The 17,068-nt window shown below is 33.5% G+C and overlaps 2 protein-coding genes and 1 long non-coding RNA gene across 4 annotated transcripts; 2 read left to right on the top strand and 1 right to left on the bottom strand.

Annotated features, from left to right (window-relative positions):
• The first annotated feature begins 1,527 nt into the window (after positions 1 to 1,527).
• LOC110813095 (NHL domain-containing protein) lies at positions 1,528 to 5,469 on the top strand. Of its 2 annotated transcripts, none has more exons than XM_022040108.2 (6): positions 1,528 to 1,688; positions 1,766 to 1,936; positions 2,007 to 2,171; positions 2,276 to 2,476; positions 4,646 to 4,743; positions 4,822 to 5,469. In XM_022040108.2, the coding sequence occupies exons 1-6, from the start codon at positions 1,640 to 1,642 to the stop codon at positions 5,326 to 5,328; spliced, it is 1,191 nt and encodes a 396-aa protein (XP_021895800.1). In that variant the 5' UTR covers positions 1,528 to 1,639; the 3' UTR covers positions 5,329 to 5,469. The 2 variants fall into 2 exon arrangements, with proteins under 2 accessions (XP_021895800.1, XP_021895801.1); XM_022040109.2 differs by having other exon boundaries at positions 4,818 to 5,046.
• Positions 2,483 to 3,063, top strand: LOC148252790 (uncharacterized). Its single transcript, XR_015814075.1, has 2 exons — positions 2,483 to 2,659; positions 2,739 to 3,063. It is a non-coding gene; the product is annotated as an uncharacterized LOC148252790 (long non-coding RNA).
• Positions 5,470 to 6,666: 1,197 nt separating the features above from the next.
• LOC110813094 (uncharacterized) lies at positions 6,667 to 10,591 on the bottom strand. The gene is made up of 7 exons (XM_022040107.2): positions 10,146 to 10,591; positions 9,914 to 9,994; positions 9,600 to 9,776; positions 8,477 to 8,647; positions 7,940 to 8,152; positions 7,765 to 7,853; positions 6,667 to 7,568 (listed from the first exon to the last, which is right to left on the bottom strand). The coding sequence occupies exons 1-7, from the start codon at positions 10,231 to 10,233 to the stop codon at positions 6,906 to 6,908; spliced, it is 1,482 nt and encodes a 493-aa protein (XP_021895799.1). The 5' UTR covers positions 10,234 to 10,591; the 3' UTR covers positions 6,667 to 6,905.
• Between the last annotated feature and the right edge of the window lie 6,477 nt (positions 10,592 to 17,068).

Raw genomic sequence — 17,068 nt, 5'->3', positions numbered from 1 at the left:
AAAAAACTTGAAATTAAGTATTTCACCAAAACAAAAAAAAAAATGCTAAAATAAAACTACTTATATTATGATACGCCGTACTTAATTATTTCGCGGTTACTAATCGAATATCTAAAATTTTCGAATGAAATTTTGTTATTATATTATAAATTAAAATAATTAAAGATTAATTTATAATCGAGTAAACAAGATAGAACAATGAATTTATGATAGTTTTGGATATTCTATTTAACTTAAACCCTAAAGTTTGTATAAAAAAATAAAATAAATTAAGCTCATTTGCCGTATAATATGATTCAATTTTGGTTTTAAGATATGTGTGGAGTATTTAGCTACATTATATGATTTTTTTTAATTTTAAATATGTTTTAATGTCAATATAGATGATAATTTGTCCTAATTTAAAAAAATGATTTGCAATTAAAACTTTGTGAAAGAAATATAGAATAGTGACAAGATAATGCCACATATTATTTATATATTTTAAGAATTTTATTGAGGGGCTTTCTTATTTGTTTTTTTATGTTTAATTAGGATTATAAACTTTCGTTAAAGGCATCATATAATTTTTTTAAAAAAATATTTCGCACTTGTTGTTTTATGATAATTTTTTATATTAAGATGAAAAAAAGCTACTAATATATTGAAAACCTTATTTATAAATAATTATATATAAATTAATATGATAATGAGTATCACATCCGAATGAATATAAGTGTACTTATGCAAATAAAGAAAGATATAGTAGTTAATACTCAACAATTATTTAATGCTAGTTTGAATAGTCATTTTAAAGCAAGGTTAAAGATTGAATTACTGTAACTATGCATATCTTTTCTTGCTATATTTAGAAGATAGCTTGAACCGAGGTTGTGACACTAATTATCCTCACTGTATCTTCGCTTAGTATATTGTTTTTTTTATGTTGTGCAATTTAATAAAATAATATTAGAAAACTCAAAGTGAATCAAGCAGATGAATAAAAATTAAAAAAGAAAAGTAGTCCAAACTTATAATATCTAAAATCACGTTTACAATTGCTAGAGGGAGATATATATATATATATATTTTTCATTATCTTTACTTGATTAATGTGCTTAAATTTATTTAAACTTTCTCTTTTGATTTTAGATTAAAAAATCAATAAAATTAATCTTATTATGTTTATGACATGACAATATCAATTATTTCAAAATTAATTTAAATTAACTGAAAAAAAGAAAATATCTCAAAACCATAATCACCCTCCGTATGCGGACCAATATACTAAACTAAACTATTTAAATTATTATGTGCTGAGCTCTAAAATAATTTAATCAATTTGATTAACGAGCCTAAATAAATCTAAACTATATACATATATATATATATTTGTTGTTCTCAAAAAAATAAAGTGGAACATGTGTAATTTACCAAACTGCAGGGAGTAAAATATAATTATTCGTACGACAGATTTTTCAACGGTTGATGGTACATTGACGTGCCACGTGGATGACGATCAAGGCAAGACTCGATAATAACACACTATGTTTAAGTGATCATCTTCCTTTTTCCTCTTCTAGTTATTTCTTTCTTCTCTTTTGGGTAAAATCATTTCACTGTTTCAGAGCGCGATCGCTGGTTTCTTGCTGTGTTGACGATGGCTTTTCATTTCCCTCTACTCCATCTCTTCTTTCTCGTCGGCTTTGGTATATTTTTTTAATTAATTTTTTTAATAATTTTTTTACCTATATATTTACTATTTTTTAAAATTAATTATTGACAGTATCAGCGGAGCTAATCCTTGAAGATGGATACACCGTCATCACTGTGATCGACGGCCACAAGCTACACATAAATCCCTACTCAGTCCTCCCTCAGTCAAGATCGTCCGATTTGATAGTCCTTGACTCTTCCAGCAGTACCTTCTACACCGTGTCATTCCCCATATCTGAAGGTCTTGTTGTTTACTCTAGGGTTACCTTAATTGAGAATCTATTAATTAATTATCAATGTAACACTTGCAGGGAGCTCAGTTAAACGCTTATCGGGAGATGGCATTGCGGGTCATGTGGACGGGAAATCGGGTCATGCCCGGTTTAATAAGCCCCGGAGCTTCTCTGTGGATGCTAGAGGGAACGTGTACGTTGCTGATCCGAAAAACCATGCAATACGCAAGATTAGCATCTCAGGTTTATAATTTATGTTAATGTCTTTGTTTCGTTGTTGCGATGATGCACCTCTGTCTTCATGTGTGTGATATGATCGTTCGACTCCATTTTTTATCTGTGTTTAGGTACTGTGACTACAATTGCTGGAGGGTATTCGAACAAAACCGGTTCTGGTGATGGACCTGCGCAAAATGCATCCTTCTCTGATAATTTCGAGATCATTTTCGTTCCTGAAAGATGTGTTTTGCTTATCTCGGATCATGGGAATCAACTGATTCGGCAGATTGATCTGAAGGTGGATGATTGCACGAGAAGTTCTCCCTCTGGTGAGTTTTCGAAACTCTTGTGTGCCTCATATTGAATTTGCGTGAATAAGTCTGTTAGTGTTGTAGTATGTGGACTGTGTGGCTATGGATTTTGCTTCTTAGGCAAGGCTTTCAGGATTTGGCAAATGTAAGGAAATGATTATGCAGCATGCTCTGCACTTTGCATGAATATAATGACTGCGGGTACGGTATCAGACAAAATGGGGCTTCTATGATGTTTGTTATTAGTTATGCAGTTTGGATTGACATTTAGGTCTTTCAGATGCAGAGTACAAGTTAATGGGAGTTGTAAAAATGCTGTTTAGTGTGATAACTTGAGGCAACAATGTTTCACCCTAAGGTGGGAATGGGATGTGAAGGAAGTGTCAACTTCTTTTTACCAGGGTGGAGAATAGTACTCAGATGTGAGTCATAAACTCTATAATCGGAGCGTTAACCATCTAATGCTCTTTGCAAGAGGAGAAGAGTCCATTTGGTTATTTTCTAGAGCTGTTTTTTCATTTTTTTAAGATACATGTATACGTTGAAGGTTGGTTTCAATATATATACATAAAACATTAGATAAATAATATGTATGTATTAGATGTCTTTATGTCTGTTTTTCATGAGGTTTATTTTTTATGGCACAAGATCCTTAACCTACAAATCCGGGGACCATAAGTTCTTGGTTCCAATTTTATTTTGTTGGCATCCAGTGACTATTTTGCAAGGTTCTGTTAATTTGCTTGGTAAATTATACAAATGCTCTCTAAACTTGATCATAATTGCAAATTGCCCTCTATTTTCAGACAATTATATTAATGCCCATTTTTTTTTGCTTTTATTAGCTGCCATTGGAAAAGTGACATCTGTTGTACTAGTCAATTTACATTTTTTTTTTCTTCGTATTTTGCTTTAACTTACTGTCAAATAAAATACATTAATAAAAGTCATAAGAAAAAATCCTGTTGTTCTTTTCTTCAAACAATGATGTTGGCTTTTTGATTAGCTTCTCCAATCCTGCAACTGCAACTGTTCATGTTCTTTCTTCTCCTTCAAACCAAACGGACTTTCTATCTCTTTATCTGCCCTATTCAAATCTGTCCCCAAGCTACTGTTGTTGATGAAGGAAAAGCCAATTTAAATAGTGGAGTATAATTTCAATCAACAGCAACTAAAAGAAAATGTTGTAAATGGGTATTTATGTAAATCTCAAGAAAATTGAGGATGGTCAAGTTAAGAAGAGAGCTTTTTTGTAATTCACCCCTACTTTTCTTGATATCTAGTTTTGTTCCATATATATCTTTCTTATCATTGCTTTTCCTCATATAATGAAATATGCTCTAGCCTAGTTACTCTTATGGTGCATATTATATGTTCATACTTCCTTTAACTTGCAAACCATGTTATCTTGAATGTTTAACACAGTAATTTTTTGGGAAGCACATTTTCCCACATTATGATGCAGATGATTTGTCAATATTATTATTTGAAGGAGTAAATTTATTTTAGATTTGGATTTTTACATGTATCAGGATTTTATTACTATTTGAATTGTATTATTAGTTGCATATATTTATTCAAATTATGGGATAATAAAGTTCTATGTCCTTTTGGATTTGTCTACTTAGAAATTAATTTTATGTTAAGACTTTTGTAGAGCAGTACAAGTAATTAAGTCCTATGAGTTGTAATTTTTTTCTTTAATACATATTTTCTTGATGATGTTAGTTCTTTTTTCAAAATATTTTCTTGTTCTTTTCAAAGATTTCTTTATTTTCCCTAGTGGATTCAACAGACCTAGTGCTTTAGAATTCAAGTTGATTGTGGACGAGATCAAGGGATTTTGTTGCTACCGTGAATGAGATAAACCATTATTCACAATTCTATCTTGTGATACTTCATACATGTTAAAGTCAGTCCGATAATCTTTTCTTGTACATGAACAATGAGTAGATTGTATCTTATGTTAATGTGGTTGCTATATTCAGTATTTAAGGTATTATGACTATTTTGACTTCCAATTTTTCTCTTGGAAGGGGTCCTGCTCTTAATGCTTCTCTGACTGCTTGGTAGAAATTCCTCTGTACATTTTTTTGATAGAATATTCATACTTACATAGTAAATGTGTTGATATTAGTCCTGAGTACCAAAATGAAAGACAACGATTTACCATTTCTACTTTTTCAGCTCTCGGGGCAGCTTCAGTCTGGTTTTTGGGACTGGCACTTTCTTGTTTACTTGGCATGGCCATTGGGGTCGCTGTTCGTCCTTATATAATTCCTCATGTAAGTTTCCTTTTCTATTTGTACTTTCTTTGTCCCAATCGAATTTGCTCACATTTTGGAACCAAACTCTGTAGACAGGAGGGCTCCAGGGTCCTCAGTTTCAGCAAGACATGGAAGCATTGCCTAATCAATCTGGGGAAGCAAGTACTGATGCATTGCTCCGACATCAGAAGCGCAGTTGTTAAATCAATGGTTTATACAATCTTGAGGCAGCTTTTTTGGTTGTGCCTATCTCATCTATCACTCATGGTTACGGTCAACAGTGTGAATTCTAAAATTTTACCACCCCAGCACTTGGTATCATTACTTGACTCGGATGACTTAATGAACTGTGAGGTGAAATCGTCAGAGGTGATGTCTGATCAGTTAAAGGATTTACTAAGTTTAGATTATAACCAGGTTGTATCAAATGTAAGTAATGAAATAATCACGGGAGGAGATACAGAACAACAGGAGAGTAATGTTTTGGCGAGCGACCAGAGAAGGATAGATCGAATTATAATGGCCAATATCAATGGGTTATCAAAGACGGCTTCTCCAGCTGGATCTGTATTTGGCACTTCTGATTTACTCAAGAGGAAATGAAACTAACTAGAAAGGCACGTCTATTTTGCATATTAAGGCATGTAGCTTCTTTTTTTGTGTCCTTTTGGTCAGGGAATCAGTAAAATCCTAAACATGGTTCTGAACTCCTACGTAGTAAATATAATGTACTTGCTCTTGGTATGTGCTCTTTTGTAATTTTTCTTCTTCATATCCTGTTTTCGTTGTAGCTGGGAAGAAAAGTACAAGTCCCTGATGGATGTTTCAGCGAGGATGGTTAACAGTCCATCAAGCTCAAAATGAAGTAGCCTAAGGTTTGTCGACCTGATTGGATGTCATTTTAATAAGCTTGGTTCCAACTATGGTGCAATTCCTTTACAGGGTCGGGAATAAAAGAAAAAACCCAAAAATGATGATTTCTAATGATCGGCTTTTTAAATCCTCTATTCAGAGGTTAGATCAGAAACTGCTGCATTAGTGGTTCAAAAAATTAATTTATGTTTTTCCTTTAAAGAATCATGCTATGTGGTAGTACAGCGTGTTTTGGGAGTCTTTTTGCTTATGTTCCAGTAAAACATGGATTTGCTTTAGAGAAAAATAGCGTTCAAATTTCAAAGGTAAAGTCTGGAGGGAGAGAGAGAGAGAGAGATTATGCTCTTTTAAACCCTTATATTAAGAAAAGAAAAGGGAAAAAAGAGTTTTCTCTTGTGTGATTTTCTGAAAATAAAACTAACAAATAATCACTCTCAAATAACTTTAAGATGAGAAATTATTGGGTAGTTGAGGAATGTAGCTGAGCTGGTTCCCTTTTCGTCATCCGTTTCAATTAGACTGTATTAGTTCTTCTTCTTTTTTTTTCGAAGGACCATTAATTTTCTTCTAATAATAATCTGAGCAACTCAACGAAAATTTAAGGGTTACTTGGAACTGCAAAACAGAGAGCATCTCTTGACCCTTGCTAATGGAGAATCTTCATATTATATTAATTGCAGATTGCAGATGCATGTTCAAAACGACAGCTCTGAAACTTCAGGTTGGAATGCTTGTCCTACTGGCGGCTTTTGTTATTATAAAGTGTTCGTTTTCCGTCAAGTGAACAAAAATATTCAAACAATATATCAGTAACATGGCACTGAAAATATAATATATTTTCACCAGATAAATGTTTTCCGAAGTTGCATCTCGTGCACCGAAAATGTTGGATCACCAAAAATTTCTGAAGTCTCTATTAAACAACTCCTTTTGGACTTTAAATTATCAGCTATATACACATTTTTTTTTATTTAAAAAAAACACTTATAGCATGCTGCTGTTTGGATTCTTGCAGGACCCAACCCCAATCAAACAATACATATATCTAGAAAATTGAGGAACAGAGCATCGGAGAAAGACCATTTCATGACCCTTTTAGATATTAATTGGCTTGAGTTCTCTTACAAGGCCTGTCACACATGTACTACCAACATTGAGACAATTCCCAGTCTCATTAAAGATGCTCTGACTAACACTCCAATCTCTCATAAGAAAACTTTTAAAGCCACCTATACCTGATAACACCTATACCTAAAATATTATCAAGGAAAAATGTTGTACCACCAAAATCTCTTTTCTGTGTATGATCAATATCCATAGGGATAACCAGTTGAATTGTTTCGGAAGCGAATATTGTGATGATTATAAATGGGATCTCCATAATCAACAGGTTTAACAACCATGCCATCCAGCTTCCTTTCCTGCTCCTGGACTGCCCCAAACACAATCTCATTGGTCTTCTCATAGCTCTGCTCATAGTAAGTATGAGGAACAGATGATTGATAGCGATGGTTATGCTGCTGTTTCTGCTGCTGTGCAAAATCTGCATCCCAGCCATTGTAGAAAGCTCGACTTTGACGCAATTGATGCATCTTTTCCGCATCCTTGGACATGAACGGATAAGTTTTCCGTGGTGTAGGGGTTCTGGTTTCAATTGAAGGGGGAGGTTCATCTTCGTCTCGAATAACAAAGCTCTCTTGCACAGGCCAGGCACTGGCTTGCTTCTGCTGTTGCTGGTGTTGGCTATCGTATTGATAGCTTAATTGCTTCTTCCTGAGGCCAGGAAATATTCCTCCCAAGATTTCCAGAAGAGATGCTCCAGTATTGGCAAAAAGTTTCCCAAGTGATCCAAAGAAACCTTCTTCTAGCTTCTCTTGTTCATCTTCTGTTGGAATTAATGGTGGTCTCACTGACTTCAGTGGCTTTTGATATTCATTTGCTGCATTGCTTGTTTTTACTGTACGATGATCCTGCATTGGCATGAGATAGAAACTAAAAGAACTCCCTCGAGATGTAGTAAAAAACTCTTATGTCTCACAACAGATACTTTGGAAAAGAATTCTTACATGAAGTGATTCACATACATTATATTGATAAGTAATTATCTTATGCCATGAAGTGCTACAAGATAAGGAAGTAAATTAAGAAACAAGGATTAATACTTACATTCTGAGAAGACACAATTGTACCAACCCTCCGTTGCAGCAATGCCAGCATGTAACCAAAGAAACTAGCTGCAACAAGAACTGCAATCCCTGCAGTAACCAAACTAACATTATAAAAGATCTGCCACATCAATAAATCATGAAAAAAAAATGAAGGTTTGGATTGAGTAATTTACCAAGTGGGAAACCACTTCCATACTGATAAGCACAGTCGTCAAAATGGAGTTGGATCTCTCTAATGGCTCTGTTTCCTCTGTCAATAACCAGTAGGGAACAACTGCTTCCAATGTAAACCACATCAAAGTCATTAGAAAATTTTGCATCTTCACTTGGACCATCTACATGGCCTCCTCCCTGGCTCCACTTCCCTCCAGCAATGGTTGTTACCCCTGCAGGAAGTTTTTGGTTGTTACCACACCAACACATAACATATAACTACAATCCTATCACAGACACAGTCACAAATTTTTGTTTTAATGATCTTATTAGTTTCCCTTTCCGCCATAAAATACAGTTACAAACTTTAGTTTAATATTCTTATTAGTTTTCCATTTCCACCTGAAAATTTGATGTGAAAACTAGAGAATATGGCATGTGAATTGCTGGATTAGCTTAGAAAGAAAAACAGTGCTATCCTTCATCTGACATAATAAAGTGCCAAGGAAAAATTCTCTAGGCACAAGAATGTCCAAGCAAGTAGAAAACAATGTTACCTCCGTCACTTATCTTTCTGATTGCCATATTCATTGTGTCTGCAATATAGATGTTTCCTCTATCATCGACTGTAAGCCCCTTTGGGTGGTTCATCCTAGCTTCCCTAGTCCTGCCATCTATATGCCCAGCGTATCCCTCAGGGGATCCAGCCACCAGTTTTGGCCTACTATCTGCAGTATTCTCAAGAATTTGTCCCCCAAAAAGTCAGAAAACAATCACACAAAAAATCCATGAAAATGCAGTTCCATTAACAGAGTAACATTAAAATTGTCAAAAGCATGGGACAGACTGAAAAAAACAAGTAAATATTCCATATGTTTGAGATATTAGCGATTCAGAATGAGGAAAAATGTAACAGTATACATCGCTTATCTAGAACTTGTTTGATGCCAAATGTAGTAACAATAAGAGAAAGTAGTGTAATTGAACACAGCTCTATATAATACAGATCTGTTTGATTTAAGAAAAATATGAGATGCCCAAGATATTTATAGTATGATATTCATATGGTAATGCTGCAAATATTTAGTTAGTAAAATTGCTATGGAACCACACTCTGCTACTTAAACTTGCACTGGAACCTTATTCAATAGGTAGGATACAGCACCAGAAATGTGACACTGCTCTAACTGAAAATTGCAAGCAACAATAATTACTCAAATAGATTGTCCTTCATTCCTAGAGTCATTTGGGGATCCCGTCTTCCCAAAATCAAATAGAAACAATGAAAAAGTATTTCAAGTACATGCAAATTCTTTCCACTTACGAAAAGCAGCTTCAAAAAGATATGAAAAATAACAAAATGCATAAAGCATTGAGTGGGAGTGCTGCTGGAATGTAAGCAAAAGGTGCTCTGTGCTTTTTTATGCAATAGAGTGTACTGCTAAAAGAAAACAAGTTGAATACCCCATCTCATCTGCAGTACAACATCAAAGTGCTAAAATCCAGCACAAAGAAGCTAAGGATTAGATTTGACAGACTAAAAAGAGTCCCAATTACATTTCTAACAACTAAGATGCAAATTAGTTCATTCAATATGCTAACCCCATATATTGATAACATAAAAAAACATAAATGGATATCTAGGAAAGTAAGCAAAATTATAAGAAGCAAGTCTCTTACATAGAGAAAGAGAGGAAGATATCCTGTAAATGTTACTGTTAGCAGAGTCCAAAATCAGAAGCTCTCCATTGGGTAACAACTCCACCGAGTAAGGCTCAATCCCAAGCTTGCTTCCATCAAACACTGTCTCCACAGTATACCCACTCTCGAATTTCATCATCGGACGGCCAGAAATCGCTATACACACAAATCCAATAAAACCCACATTATCGTTTAAAGAAACTGTATATACACCACCTTCATAGCCAAAAACCCAGAAAAGGTGAATCTAAAAAGAACTAAGCGATCGTTATTTAATCGAGAGAGATGTAGACCTGTTTTTGTGGTGGTTTTGAGTGACCATAGCCATTTCATGAAAGCAGACAAGGCATTAGAGAAAAAACCACTAACAATCTCTGCAAAAGAAGAATAAAAAAGAATAATCAAAGGAATGCATTTTGTCAAAAGGGAAAGATTTAAGTTCAAAATCATACCCAGAAAAAAAAAAAAAAAAAAAAAAAAAAAATCTAGACAAGCCTACACATGAACATATCTGCAAAAACTCACTTGCAGGTGAAGCAGCAGAAGGAGCTGAAGCGACTCCTACAAAAAGCAGCAGAAGGACAATACCCAGAACCAGTACATTCTTACCCATTACTTCTTCTACCGAGAAAAACCGAAATAATCAGCTCGGATAGTTAAAAAAAAAAAAAAAAAAAAAAAGAAAAGCAAGAGATTCAGGCTCCACTCATAAGCAAGAACCCTAGCTCATATACGGCATAAAATAATAAAAAAAAGCGGGTTTTGAAATGAAAAACAAGACTGAAAAACAATGGGCTTTATGGGATAATTTTCTTTTTTCGATTTTCAATGAGAAAAAGAGGAGGCAGTGAGTGAGCTTTTGAGTGAAGCGCAGAGGGTAGAAGGAGGGGTAAAAGGAAAGTTGAAAGAGAAAGAAAAGGAGAGGGTGAGAGTGGGGACGGTGTGGGGAGGGAGAAGGGAAAGGAATCATATGATTTGAGACTGTGTGATCATGTCTTTAAAAATTATAAATTCATTTTTCTGGTTCTGTTTAATTTAATTCTCAACAAACAATCGTCATCAACATTTATTCTTTGCTAAATTCTCGCTATTTCTTAGGGTCTTAATGGTGTTTTCCTGTAATTAACAATAGAATCTTTCTTTATTTTCCCCTTTTTATTCACTTTATAGCAACTGTTTCTCTCCTTTTCAAATACCAGCATCTATTGTGAATTGGAGATTTTCATGGTTATCTTTACTAATTTCTAATTTTGTACATTGCTTATAAATTAAGACATCTTAATACTAACCTTATGTTCTTTTACATGTTATGTAAAAACAATTATTAATATATTATTTAAATTCAATTAACATAATTTGTTTTACTTTCTTTATAAATTATAAATTTTGATTCATAATATTTAATTTAATATAACATATAACTTAACAATTTAAGATATTAATAGAATTATATTAATCAAATTAATTTTTATCTTAATAAATCATAACATATTCGAATTAAAAAAAAAAAAAAATTTATGACCTTGTGGCTAAAAAATTAATATAATTATTTTTACAAAAAAGTGTTTGACTTGATAATTATCCCCCCTCTCTTCTATATTATATATTAAAGAATTAATTTAAACTCTTATTTTGTACAATATAGTAATTAAAAAAAAGTAAAATTTTTATTTAAAATATAATAAAAAATAAATTTTAAAATATATTATTTTAATTACGCATTAAATTTTTTATATATTCAATTTTTTTTTTTATCTCGATACAACTTATTTTTTTTAATTATATAAAATAAAACATATTATTCAAATTTATTTGAAATAGATTTAGTCAGTATTGTTTGAGTAGCACTATTTAAATAATTTGTAAATATATTTGCACTAATATCTCTACACCTTATGATGGATAAATCAAATTTAGAAAAATATTTTTTATTTTAAAAAATCCATTGAGAGTTATAATATTTTATTCACATAAACTAGAAAAATGCTCTCAAACAGTAATTTAAACAAAAAAAAAAAATTAATGTTTGATATCGTATATATAGACATGTAGATTTATATATTTTAGTATACGATTAAATCAATTCTATTTATATTTTTAATTTCAGAAAGATAAATTAGTTGTTTTTTGTACAATTGTCAAAGGAATTTATTTAGACAGTGATAATATGTATAATGAATTATATGTATATGTGTGTGTGTGTATATAAAATAGAGCACGAGCCATGTGAAGAAACAGTTGGACACTAATCACCCCAGCAGCCATCGCAGCTGTTGATTTGGACCTTTGATGTTAGCTTTTGCTTCTGTTCCACCCAATTCCCACTTGGATATTATTTTGTTTTCGAGTCTCTAATTCAACGCAATAATAATGGTGCTACCATTTCTGTCTTCATGGTTAATTTTTATTAGTTTTAATTTGCAAACCGCTCTTCAATTTTCCCCAATTATATTCTCAAACATGAGTTGATGGAAACATTCATTTACCAACTTTATATAATTTATATATATAATTCCATGGACCACCCAAAATTGGTTTCTTTTTTGTTACAAGAAAAAACAGAAGAGAAGGCATATACACAAATGGTTGAGTGCCACATCTCTCCATCTTTTATCTTGTCAAAAAGCGTGATTCCATTTTATCATTCAGTCAATCCACCAATTTTTTGCATTGGGAATGGGAACGTATGATGTAAACACATAAATATTTACCCACATTTTATTTATTAATTTACTATCTTACCTACACACTTTTATATATATATATATATATAAAGAGAAATGCACATTAATCTCATAATCTTTCTTAGTGAGTAACTGCACCGCTAGAACGCTATCTATTTCCAAAATGATGCTACGTAACCTGACATTACAAAACGAGTTAAAGACCATCGAAGGCTCCCTAAAATTTAACTTGAAGAATAGAGTATCTATCAATTTTCCTACTGAAACTTCTCAAGCAAGCATCATCCTCATATCTAATAAGGCCGTTATAGTAGGAGAGATTGGTTGCAGCACGATAAACACCATCAGTGTTCACCTTCAGCCAACCCTTGGTAGTTTTTGCTAAGTAATAAGTTCTTCAGATCTGTGTGTTATGCTTGGGAGAAAAAAAAATTCATATTATTAGTTATAAAAATATAATCAATCATGAGGGACACATCTTTAGCTAACTCCTCGATACTACTCTCATTCTCTTGGAAAATAAATTTATTTATATGGTTCCATAAGTTCCAGCAAGTAATGCCAAAGGTCATTCTCCGATCCTGAAATGTCTTGCACCAGAGCCAATTATTTTTTAGGTTCAGCACTAACCACTCGTTCACAACAATACTGAAGAAGGTTGATTGGGCTTCGGTAGGAATGATTTTCAACCATAGTAGTTTGGCATGCTACAATACGGAGGATATGATCCACATCTTCAATAGGACTGTCATACCTATTGCATTCCGTAGTAGAGGACATGTGACATTGGTACTACTCCCAATTTGTCAAAAGTTTCCCCTTAGCAGCCAACCAAAGGAACGTATGCACCTGTTAAGCACCTGACCAATGCCAAATGTCTCTCCAGTTCCTATTTTCTGGGTGCCAATGATTGCTCTCCATGAGGGCGTAAGCTGAGCTAATCAGAAGCACATAACACTTGTTATACCCTATAGCAAGAGTTCGAAATATTATCATCTTTAGGAGTCGGTACTGTTGCCATCTGGAGTAACGTACCCATTGACAATACCTGGTATAGGGCATCCTAATCCCATTGGTCGGACGGCACCACATAGTCCCTGGCACATCTATAGAGATCTTGTTCCTCAATAAGCGCGAAAGCCAAAAGCTTAAGCGGCCCCAGGTCATCTAACCAACAGTCTTCCCAAAACTTAACATTTCTCTCCGAACTAATGGACCATTTGATGTGAACTCGAAGGTCCGTCTGGAGATGGTTAAGGTTACACCAAAGATGGAAGGTCAGTCAAATTGGCTTATAATTCCACGATAAGCTAAATCACCTGTACTTGTGAGTGAGGACCTGAACCCATAAGAGGTCGGGCTTCGTAACCATAATAAAGCCTAATTTCATTAAGAATTCTTGGTTTTGCTTATGGATAGATCGAATGTCGTTTCTTCTAGCATCATAAGACATGCACATATCATCTCAACTGATAAGACTAATTTTCTTGTTGTCATTCCCCTAGCCCTAGAGAAACTTCCTGACCACAGCTATAATCTGATCACATAAGGTTTTGAACAAAATTGTGGTCTGTATAGCATAAGCAAAGATAGTCATAAGGACAGATTTGACCAAAGTTAAACGCCTTGCAAAAGAAATGAAGTTAACATTCCAACCAGATAGCTTCTGGTTAATCTTCTCAAGAATTAACGATAAATATCTTTATTGACTCTATCATGTAACAACGGAATACCCAAATACTTACCAAGATTATTAGACACTTAAAAACTAAATATTTTGCTAATACGACTAACCTCACTTGTGTTAAAATTACAAGAAAAGAAGGCAAGTGTCTTCGTCGCACTCACTTTGTGGCTCAAATTCACACAGAATTCCTCTAAAATCTTCTTTATAACCTAAGTTTGGTCATTAGTGGCTTTCCCAATAATCACAAGGTCATCAAAAAAAAAAGGTGTGAGAGGACAGAGTCTTTCTTACTAAGGCAGATCGGCTTTCACATACCATTTCTCACCAAACTATTGATGCGATAGGATAGTCGTTCCATACGCAACATAAATATATAAGGTGAAAGTGGGTCCCCTGGTCGAATGCCTCTAGTAGGGTATAATTCCTGGTGTGAGACAACCATTCCACAACAATTGCATGGAGCAAAAGGAGATATAATGCATGATGACTCTGATAAGGTTACGAGGGAGACTAACATCAAGTAGAATGTCCTCCATATATTCCCATCTGATGCGATCATAAGTTTTTTCTAAGTCCACTTTAATGGTCATTCATTTATCTTTTTCCTATAAATTCCGCATAGAGTGGACCATTTCTTGGGCAATAATAAAATGTTATCTGTGATATTACGCTTAGCTACAAAGCTAGCTTGGGTAGGACCAACCAAAAAATGTATAAGGCTCTTGAGTCTATTGGCAATGAGTTTGGTAGCAATTTTATATAAAATCGTTAATAAACTGATTGGATAAAATTCTTTAATAGTCTTCGGTTTTGCAACTCTAGGGATGAGAGTAATAAGGGTCTTATTAATCTCAGCCAATAACTATTCACCTTGAAAAATACCCCTGACCATTGCACAAATTGATTCGCCTACAGTCTCTTATTGGTTTTGGAATAACATCGTGTGAAGACCATCTACACCGGGTGCCTTCAACGAGTGTATGCTAAATAAAGTGTCATAAATTTCATAGTCCATTACCTTAGAGTCCAACTGAGCAACCATAGTAGTTGTTAACTTTGGGAATAAACCTCTTACATGGTAATGCAGTATAGATCTCTCTTTGGCAGTATAAAGGTGTTTAAAAAAAGGGGAGGCCATTCTCCGAACATATCCTTCATCGGTACTCCAATTTCTATCCTCATCCTTCAGCATGCTAATTTTGCTCTTTTTTCTTCTAGAGGTGATTTGAGCATGAAAGTATTTGGTGCTTCTGTTCTCTAAAGAAATCCAATTACAATGATATTGTTGCTTCTAGAGCATTTCTTCTTGTAGTAACACCTCCTCTAATTCCTCTTCCAAGGATTTCTCTAACTCTTAAAGCCTAACAGAATGGTATCTTTCTAGTGCCTATTGGATCTAATTCAATCTTGCCAAAATGATGCATTTTTTCTTAGTGATATGGTCAAGCACATTTCTATTCTAATTCTGCACAGTCTCGTTGAAATTAATAATATTCTTCTGGATGAAGAGATGGTTTTCCCAATTTCTCCTAACTAAGTTAGGGATATCATGATGGGATAACCACGTAGCTTAAAACTAAAAAGGCTTGGGGTCCTTATTGTGAGTGTGACAGGTATAAGGGATGATCAGGAGAGACCTATGATCCGAGTACACTTTCGAGATATGGTGAACGATGACCTCCATAAATTGGTTGAACCATCTCTGATTGCAAATAACTCTATGAAATCATTGAAATAGGGCCCACGTCGCCACGTAAAGTTCGGTCCTACATAATCAAGCTGTTGGAAGGAATTGACATTAATGAAGTGATTAAAGAGAACGCAACCTTTAGACCATTTAACCACCCCCTCTTCAGTCATCCACATCCAAGATGGCATTAAAATCCCTAATAAAGAGCCAAAAGTGATCCATGTGTTGCCCGATAACTATGAACTCCTCCCAAAGGTCTTTATGCTTATAGGGATTCGGACTTCCATAGATGATGGAGAGTGAGAAGTCCCCCCGACTATCTTCCTGCTAATCCTGGAATGGATAAACTAACGGTAATTATATTCCACATTGACCTGGATAAACTTTTTCTACATCATCTAAATGTCACCCAAAAATTTGACCGCTTCAACTCTATGAGAGTAGTCGAATCTCAAGTTCTTAATCACTTTATCCGCTTTTTCGTCTACCATCCCAGGCTCTAACAATGCGACCAAGGCAGGATTGTGGATATTTATAAAAGAATTAAGAACATGTCAGAGACCAACTTTTGATGCACCCTGATAATTCCACACCAAAAATGAGCAATCTATAAGATTTATCCACCCACTTTGTCTCATCCTTCTTTGTAAAGGTTTACCATCATACCCATAAACTCTTTAGTGCAAATCATATCTCAACTATATATACAAGTATGTTTGTTCTTATTTAAATTTTTTGTAATTGACTTTGTTATACAATGTAACATAATGTATACAATGCATATACATTGGATACACATTTACATATATACCGAATATCTATATGTATACTCTCTGTACATGCGTTTATATATAAATATATAATCGCGTTATATATGCACTGGGTACATATTGGATATAAATATTATATTATACATGCAATATTTATTAAATATATTACAAAAGATATAGTCAATGTACAATATATATTTAGAAATTTTGGTACCCATATGTGTTTTTATACATTTCATATGTCTAAACACGTGTTTTAAAATTTTAGATAATCAGTTATACCCTTAAATATTTTGGTTACTAAAATATTTATGAGCATTTTAAATATTACTTCACACGTTTAAATATCTTAAACATTTATATACATTTACAAATATTTTAAATTATATTTTATATATTATAGATGTTCGAACATACTCTTAAATATTTTAAATATCTGAATATATTTTTGAATTTTTTAAATCTTAAAAGTTACGTTCAAATTTTTTGAATATTGATAGATTATTTGGGGTTTTTTTTTTTTTTAATAGACAATAATGTATATGAACATTCAAAATAATGGAATAAACACTTTTATATTTTAAATATCACACTTGCTAATATCATGATTACGAAGT

This window comes from Carica papaya, chromosome 8, assembly GCF_054855325.1.
Source record: "Carica papaya isolate Zhongbai chromosome 8, ASM5485532v1, whole genome shotgun sequence".
Classification (NCBI taxonomy): Eukaryota; Viridiplantae; Streptophyta; class Magnoliopsida; order Brassicales; family Caricaceae; genus Carica; species Carica papaya.
Note: the sequence above shows the minus strand (reverse complement) of the source record. Positions and strands in the feature narration are given on the sequence as shown.

Bases quoted from the DNA above. Each gene is read 5' to 3' on its own strand.
- LOC110813095 (XM_022040108.2), top strand. From the start codon at position 1,640: ATGGCTTTTCATTTCCCTCTACTCCATCTCTTCTTTCTCGTCGGCTTT. The intron at 2,172-2,275 runs GTTTATAATTTA...ATCTGTGTTTAG, and splicing joins ACGCAAGATTAGCATCTCAG to GTACTGTGACTACAATTGCT. The intron at 2,477-4,645 runs GTGAGTTTTCGA...CTACTTTTTCAG, and splicing joins CACGAGAAGTTCTCCCTCTG to CTCTCGGGGCAGCTTCAGTC.
- LOC110813094 (XM_022040107.2), bottom strand. From the start codon at position 10,233: ATGGGTAAGAATGTACTGGTTCTGGGTATTGTCCTTCTGCTGCTTTTT. The intron at 9,995-10,145 runs GTGAGTTTTTGC...CTTCTTTTGCAG, and splicing joins TTCTGCTGCTTCACCTGCAA to AGATTGTTAGTGGTTTTTTC. The intron at 8,648-9,599 runs GTAAGAGACTTG...AGAATACTGCAG, and splicing joins ATCTTCCTCTCTTTCTCTAT to ATAGTAGGCCAAAACTGGTG.